This window comes from Solanum pennellii, chromosome 5 (genome assembly GCF_001406875.1).
Source record: "Solanum pennellii chromosome 5, SPENNV200".
In the NCBI taxonomy this organism is placed as follows: domain Eukaryota; kingdom Viridiplantae; phylum Streptophyta; class Magnoliopsida; order Solanales; family Solanaceae; genus Solanum; species Solanum pennellii.
In genome coordinates, this window is record NC_028641.1 from 3,874,506 (window position 1) to 3,883,079 (window position 8,574).

At 28.2% G+C, this 8,574-nt stretch overlaps 1 protein-coding gene across 2 annotated transcripts; it reads right to left on the reverse strand.

The window, feature by feature from the left end:
- Nucleotides 1-965: 965 nt before the first annotated feature.
- On the reverse strand, nucleotides 966-3,872 carry LOC107020874. Of its 2 annotated transcripts, none has more exons than XM_027917229.1 (4): nucleotides 3,609-3,872; nucleotides 2,375-2,591; nucleotides 2,230-2,293; nucleotides 966-1,827 (listed from the first exon to the last, which is right to left on the reverse strand). In XM_027917229.1, exons 2-4 carry the CDS (start codon nucleotides 2,545-2,547, stop codon nucleotides 1,519-1,521), a joined length of 546 nt encoding a protein of 181 aa, XP_027773030.1. In that variant the 5' UTR covers nucleotides 2,548-2,591; nucleotides 3,609-3,872; the 3' UTR covers nucleotides 966-1,518. The 2 variants fall into 2 exon arrangements, with proteins under 2 accessions (XP_027773030.1, XP_027773029.1); XM_027917228.1 differs by having other exon boundaries at nucleotides 2,227-2,293; nucleotides 3,607-3,872.
- Between the last annotated feature and the right edge of the window lie 4,702 nt (nucleotides 3,873-8,574).

Genomic DNA, 8,574 nt, shown 5'->3' on the forward strand with positions numbered 1-8,574 from the left:
CATTTACATAATGTTATAAAGTTAATTGAATAAAACATTAAATAAGGTAGAAACATTAATTTTGGGAGTCACAGTCACCAATTGTATCGCCAGAATCAATGCTTTAGGAAAAAGTTTTATTCCATATTTACTTTTGTGGGGTTTTTATAAAATAACTAATCTTTTATTCTCAACGAATTTCACCTTTTATATCTTTCTTTTTCACCTTTAGTTTTTATTCTTACAATGATTTAGTGAGAATCTATACCCTTGGCACTAGCTTGAATTTAATAGATCATGATTAACGTATCCTAATCATGAAATAGTATGGTCCAAATTAAAACCTTTTGTGATTTGATCAAAATCTAAAACAGGAATGAACTTTTGAGTTTATTTGATCAACAAACATATCAACAACACCATTTGCCTGGCCATAAAAAGAACGAAAAAGACACTTCCCCTGTTCGCACCAATTTCTTTATTTAATCTTTTCTTTTTGCTGTTAGTTGAGTTTTCTCCTTTTTCTATTGGTAACGCCAATGACAAGATCTTAAAAGGGGCTGAGGTGATCATGTCAGAGTCGTGATTGAACATAAGGATTATTCGATAATGAGCTTAGTTAATAAATAAATTAAGATCGAAGTCTTCATCAAACATAACACTTCCTAATAAACATAACACTTCCTAATAAATTTGGCTAAGAAGTACACAATTTCATTTAAAAAATAGTTTTTCACCAACTAATATCCAGATTCTTACTATACATCTACTAGCTCAACCTAAGAATCAGGTAAACTGAAACGATTTCTTTTGAAACTGGAACAAGATAACAAAACATTTCAAAATACAAATATAAGAAAATCATCATATAATTCATTTGCAACCAATAATTTAACATCTTTTGCGTAGCAAACAAGCAAAGAATCATTATTCACAAACCGTCGAAATGATAGTGGTAGAAGAAAATTCAAATCACTACACGCAACTTACGCAACAAAATGATCATATATCATATTAGCCGTAAAGGATATTTGTACATATTTTTCATATATTTACAAAAAGTGAATTGACTACAACCATGACTCCACTCAACAACTAATAAAGGTTTTTTCCTTCATTTTTTTAATCTCTTAACCAAAGCCGCCCATATTGACATTTCTAAACCACCCATAATGGACAAAATCCTAAAAATTTTCTCCGTAACTTCTTCATACTTACAACACCATTCTCCAAGAGGGTTTTTACCCACCTTTACCAGAACAACTCCTAATTTTTATCTCATAATTATTTACTTGGGGTTAAGAACAACACAACTCTCATTTTTTTTTTACTTACAGACACTTAACTACACCCTTTTTAAACATATTTACATTAGGTAAAAAGGATTCTTTTTCTCACGTTCAAAATTCCTGTTTCTCCTCCTGGTGATGCTAAAGACCAAAGGCTGATTTACTTTCTCCTCGTGTAAACAAACTTCATATTACCTCTATATTTACTTTTCTCTTCTGTTGAAATGGATTTCGAATTTCAAGGGTTTGATTAAGCCAGGGTAGGGATGCTGCAGTTACGGCGATCCCTGTCAAGGCAATCAAAGCCCTCAACTCTAACGGCTGGATTGTTGCCAAAATTTGCCCTCACGCATCCACCTTTTCTGGTGGATGTGGATGGGGACGAGGCCAGTCCGGATGGTATAGGAATTGCCCGTGGTGAAACTGGGGTGACCTTCTCATCACCAAAACGTGCATCTTGAATTAATGGGTTAGATACTCTGCTCGGCGGTGACCCACAAAAAAAGGGGGGCGACGAGGCTACCTGTGCAGCAGATGATTGATCCGCACCACCACCACCCTGCAACAATTTCACAATCAATAATCAGCATATGTTTCGTATTCACTAGATCCTGTTTAGATGACTTTAAACTGATCGTTAACAGCTGATTAACTTCGTTAAGAACCATTTTGGGACATGTCAATTCATTCTAAGCCACTCAAATTAAAGAACAAGATAAAATTCACCAATCTAACACCTTACAATGACAAGTACATGGTGCTCACACACTTGGGCAAAAGCCCTTTTCTTTCAATGCGTCCACAAAGATGTTATCATTTCTTTGATTAAGACTTCCACAACAACAAAACATACATACTGTATACTTAGCTGCCTTACCCCTATTTTTATTTTGTGAAGGTAGAGACGAACTATGATACACGATTATTTAACGTATATAGTAATTGAAAAGCCACGAACTACCTTAGCGAGGATGATGTCCAATAGATCAGCTCCAGCTCTGGAATCACATAGCTCTTGCTGATGGCTGTTGAACAAACAAATTGAAAAATTAGAAATCAAACAGAGCTTCAGAGAACTAAAAAGCAATCAGCCATAGAAATTTTACCTAACATGCCATCTGAGAGGTCTGATAGGTTCAGTTATGGTGGCGTTCAAAAGGCCGAGACGCCGTGGCTTGGGGCAAACAACGGCATCCTTCTTATCAGAAATTGAAGAAACGGAGCTCCACATGTCTTCACAGGCGGCGAAAGCACCTTGTTGAATTGCACAGTGATTCATCTTCTCTCTAGCTTGAGAATAGATCTAATTGAAAAAAAAAACACCTGTTCCAGACAAAAACAAAAAGAGCGGAATTTTAAACAAGATTTTTGCAGATCTGGAGTAATTACTCAACTAATAATAAATTTTATATGAACTATGTGATGAAAAAAAATTACAGATCTGGACAAATGATTAAAAGAATCGAGAGGCGGAGAAACGCATGTGAGTGCTTTTTGACCTTTTCGTCTGAGACAAACGAAGAACAGCCAGCAGAACCAGAAATTAGAGCGAAAATCAATTATTTTGGGAAGATCAATTCGCAGAAACGCCTAAATTTCATCGCACATACAGTAATTAACTAAAGGTTTATTCGACTGAAAAAACTAGAGATCTTCTAAATTTCTTCATAGATCTGCGCCTCCTCTTTGATTTTCAACGACTTAGGTAAAGCGCAACAGACGAAAATTGTAGTTAACAGATCGAACTTTCACACAATAAAATCGACTCTCAGCTAAAGTTGATTGGATTTACTTCGAAAAACAGCGCACCTATTCAATTTTCCTCACATAATTTACAAGGAATTTTCAAGCTATATTTAGCATCAAAACACAACCTCAAGCAAAAAAAAATCCTCAAAAATGCATACAACACATAAAAATCAATTTCTCCAGCAAAATCATCCAACTACTAACAAAAATTCTCCAAATAAAACCACAAAATGTGAAAAAAACAAAAACAAAATCAGCTTAAATAAACAATAACTAACAAAATTGAAACACAGCAGAAGAAGAAACAAAACATTTTCAAAAGCAGCTGGAAGAAGAACAAAGCATCAGCTCAACCAAATTTTTTCCCCAAAAACCGCATACAACATACGGAAATCAATTGCTCCAGCAAAATCATGCAAACTACTCGCAGAAATCTCCAAATCAAACCAAAAAATTATGAAAAAAAACAAAATCAGCTCAGAATTAACAAAATTGAAACGCTATAGAATTAGAGAAACAAATCACTTCCAAATCAGCTCCAAAAAATCAAAAAAAAATCAGCAACTCATACAACGAATAATCAAAACTTACTTGAGCAAGCTGTACAGAAAAGTGAAGAAACTGGTTCCTCTGAAAGGAGAATTTCCGGAAGAAGAATTTTATAATTAAAGAGAGAGATAAAGAAGAAACGGTCAGTCTTTTTGGACAAGAGTAACGAAGGATAACAAGGAGAAGCTCTATGACTTTTTATAATACAAGATGAAAGAGAAAAATATCAAAACTTTATAATAATATTAAATAAAATTAATTCGAAAAAAAAGAGAAAATTCGTGTATTGGGAGGCAAGATCTGCAACACCTGCAAAATGTTTTATAGAAAAAGAAATAAAGAGAGCGCAAAAAAATAAAATATTTTATTAATTTTAATTAATATTTTAATGGGTCATGCAGGCGGTGCCTCCCCGCGAGAAATCTCATCGTTTTTCGTACCCAACTCCTAACTATAGTAAAAAGAAAATAATTTTATTTTATTATTACTTATATTCCATTTTTCTTTATCATTATTTTCTTATTCAATCTCGTTACATCGTATTTAGCTACTACATTTAATATCAAATGTGTGATTTGTGAACTATTTCTATCAACCTTCTAGGAGAAAAAAAATGAAAAATATTACATAATTAGACCTATCCTATATATTAATATAATATATATTTTTTAGAATATTATATATTTTATAATTAATTAAGAGTTTTTAATTTTATGATGAGGAAAATAAATAGATAATCTTTTGCTACGAGATACACAAAGATAGGTAGAAAGATGAGCGATCAAATGTATTTTAGATACATGTAAATTACACCAGATACATATATATATAAGATTCTAAATAAATGCGACGGAAATTCGTTATGTATTTAAAGTACATTAAATCAATTTGAATAAAATGTATCTAAAATAAATTACACTTAATTTTATAATGATATATTTTTAAATACATATATTTGAATATATTTGAGTAAACTAAAATTTATTAAAAAATATAATAATATAAACTAAGACCAATTAAAATAATCAACTCATAAAAACCTAATGAAATTTACGTAAGTATTTTTATTAAAAAAATTCATAGTCGTAACTCCTAACTTCAATTCTAACCGCTAACAGGTACGTATGCTTTGTACTATCTATCAGATGAACCACGTGTCATGTCGGGCTTACGACGACGTTTTAAGGCCAAAGTTCCGTTTGGCAAACCGCCATTGAGAACGTCGGCCAAATTTATTCAAACTGTGTTTTTGCAATATAATTAAGTTAAAATATGATACTATTAAATATAATTCTCTTAATACTCTAACAATTAAACATAGTAAATAACTTTAATTTTAACTTTAGTTTTTGATTTATTTTAAGTTATTTTTTTCGTGTAAAAACATTAGATATAGTTGAGGATAACGTATAAAGATTAAAAAGTAAAATTCAATTTAAAATATATTAATTATATATCAATTATTGTAAATACACTAAAAAATCGTATCGGCCAATTGTGTATACGAAAAATTAATAGAGCTAACAATATCGATAACATTACTATAATGATGATTTCTATTTTATATAAATTTCAAAATGTGTTTTTGAAAAAAGAGTAAATTTTTTCTTATCAATTATTAAGAGTAAAGATAACGACATAGTTCAAAGAGTATAATTTCTTTTACTATTATCAAAAAAGGTGAGTTCCTCTTTATTTTCGATCTTATAACATTAATGATCGATCAATATTTTTATAAAATTAACCCTTTCGAAATTTCAATTATTTCTATCTAAATTTTTTATTTCACAGACAAGATATCACGAAGATTACTCATATATTCATTAGTGTTAGTAAAAGATCAATAAGTTAAAAGTGCAACAATTATACATAATTGACGTAAATAATCAAGAAGCAATCGAGAGCCATATCGGAGGAAGGGAAGTTTATAAAGCAAAAAAAATAAATAAAAAAATCAGAGGAAAAAAAGGGATAATGCACAAGTACTCCTAACGTATATTCGAAATCTCAGAGACACACTTATACTATAATAAGGTGTGATTATTCCCTAAACTTATTTTATTAATAATTTTCTACCCTTTTTTGGCCTACACGTTATTATCATGTGGACCCAACGCTGGTTGATTTTTTTTTTCAAGCAAGTGTCACATAGGTCGAAAGGAGTAAAAAATTATTTATAAAATAAGTTCAGAAGGTAATAAGACCTTAATATAGTATAAATGTGTCTCTAGATTTCAGATATAAATTAAGAGAATACTTGTGTATTTTTCCTAAAAAAAAAATAATATAAACTCAAATATGTGATGATTGTGAAGTGTAAAATAAAAAAGGATAAAAGTGCCTAAAATTCTTGTAGACATGTAGAGTGGCTTGTGGGCACTTCTTTTTTAATTAGCTTCGTAATAAAGTTTATACTAACATTTACTTTTGAGTTTTGAACGTTTATATTACACTTCAATTTTGGCATTTAAGGTATAAGTAATTACTCCTATTAAATCATTAAAATAATTATTACAAAAATATCTTTCCTTTGCTAACACTACTAGAAGTAATTAAAAACAAACCTCATTTTCGAAAAAGAATAATTTTTCCAATCAATTAATGTAATATATATTTTTTTAACTGCCTAAAAATAATAATTGAAAATAATATATCAATATATGGTATGCTTTGTGATTATCTTAAATGCAAAGCTAAAAGCTATACAAATATTATGAGAACTTTTAATGTCATAAGTTTTCAATATTTGAAATAAAATCTATATAAACTCATTGTTCTTCCAAGTTTCAAAATATTAGCACACTTGTCCAAATATCTCTAACTCCGTAAAGTACATTATTTACACTATATATAAATATTTTTGAGATAGTTTATCTAATTTACTTATTTAATATTAAAAAATAAGTATTTTTTCAATCACAAATATAAATCATGAAAATAATCTTACTTATTTTTTATTAAAAAAATATTTTTTTCCATATCAAATATTGACTAAATGTACAATTTAACATTATAAACCATCAATATATTACGTAATAAGATGATTCGAAATCCTTTCATATTTATAATTGCATTACATATAGCTTTGGCTTTTCGTCCATCGAAACGATTTTTTGTGCAAAATGTTTTGGTTAGTTAACAAAATTGATCGGCACAGAAAACTATTGAAGGATCACCACCCATCTTCATTTTTTATTCAACCTTGGTAATATAACATACTGGGCTGGTTCGACAGTGTTAAAAAAAAAGATATACGTCTTAGACCCTCAAATTTAAAGGGTCTTATTTTTAATAATAATAGGTTATAAGTTATTATTTTTTCTTAAGAAATATTGAATACTATTTGTAGAAAAAGTAAATTTTTCATCAAAATGAAAAAATTATTGGAAGAAATTTGACATATTTGGAATACTATATCTCATTAAAAATAATTTAAAATAAGAATGGTTATATTATCAATTGAAAAATAGAAGAAATCAATTATACAAAAGTTATTAATAATTCAATTTAAGGCCCCGTTTGATTTCTATTTTAGACCACTAATATGCTTGAACCGCTCCTAATAACATACAATTTTGTGCATATTTTGTTGAAACTATATAAAAAAAAATATTGTTAAAATGACTATATATTTTAAATTTAATTGTGAATCTTATTATGGAGTAAGTAAAAGTAAATATATATTTCGATGTGTCTTAATTATTTATCTACTTTTGAATTGATATTTATTGAAAAATAATGATTCACGTGGTATTTATAAAAATGGATAAATTAAAAATTTAAGATTTTCAACCAGTTTTATTTTTTTAAAAATTAAATTAATCGAGAGTATAATATGTAAAAAAATTGTCCTTTCTTGATTTCTCAAAATTGATAAGGAAAATAGAAAAATTGAACAAGTAATTAAGAACAGAAAGAGTATTGAATCTCAACTTTTAAGATTGAGTTGACGTTTCAATACACGAGATTTATGAAGCCGACAATGACTTATTTTCTTTTGGAAAAAGGATAGATTTCAAAAAAATAAGTAGAATGAAAGACAACCTGACATATATGTTATTTCATTAAACACAAATTTTTTAATTTTTAATAAATAGTATAATCTTTTAATAAATGAAATTCAATTTTAGAAATATGAATAATTTGAAGACCTACTAATTCGATAGTAGCGTTGATTATTCAGACCTTTCAATTCATAGATTTAGATCTTGGATAGTTACGTTTGTAATTTGTTTTAATCCAATATTGGCTCAATGCAACTTACCAATGAAAAAGATAACTAAATAGGCAACACTTGTTTTGATAACTCTTGTCCAGAAAGAATATAAAAATAGAAAAAAGTAGAGGCTTGAATTTATTTCTTAACGCTCTTTTACGTCCGGTATTATTTATCATAATTTCTATTTTTAGAGCTAAATTATAAAAATTTTGATTAACATTTTAATATACATTTTTTCATCATATTAATATAAAAAAATTGTAATTTATAGTACTTTTCATATGGTTTAGAATATTTATTTTTTTTGTTTAAAATATCGAATTAATGTGATCTAATTTACCTTTGAAAATTAATTAAATTGACTTTCGATAAGCACAATATGATAAACATTTCTTGATGGAGGGAGTAGAATCTATGCTTATTCTTCTCTGTACTAGTACGATTGAATATGTTTGGATTTTTCTTCATTCCTATTAAAAACGAATTTATAATTTTAGTTGTTGTTTCACCATGCATCTATTTACGTTCTTTCTTATTTTTGGGATTGTCTTATTTTCGAAGAATTGTTTGATATGAGAAATTGAGTAAATAAAGTTATTTTATGAATCGAGATTTCTCTTGGCTAAATTATCCCATCAAATTATATATATTATAATTTATTTTTATCATGAATTCATTATAGTGTAAATAGTGGACACTGCTAAATTAGAATTTTATAAGAGAGTTTAAAATTAAAAAAATTAAATATACAATGAAGTTGAATGAATTTTAATATCTAATATATATATA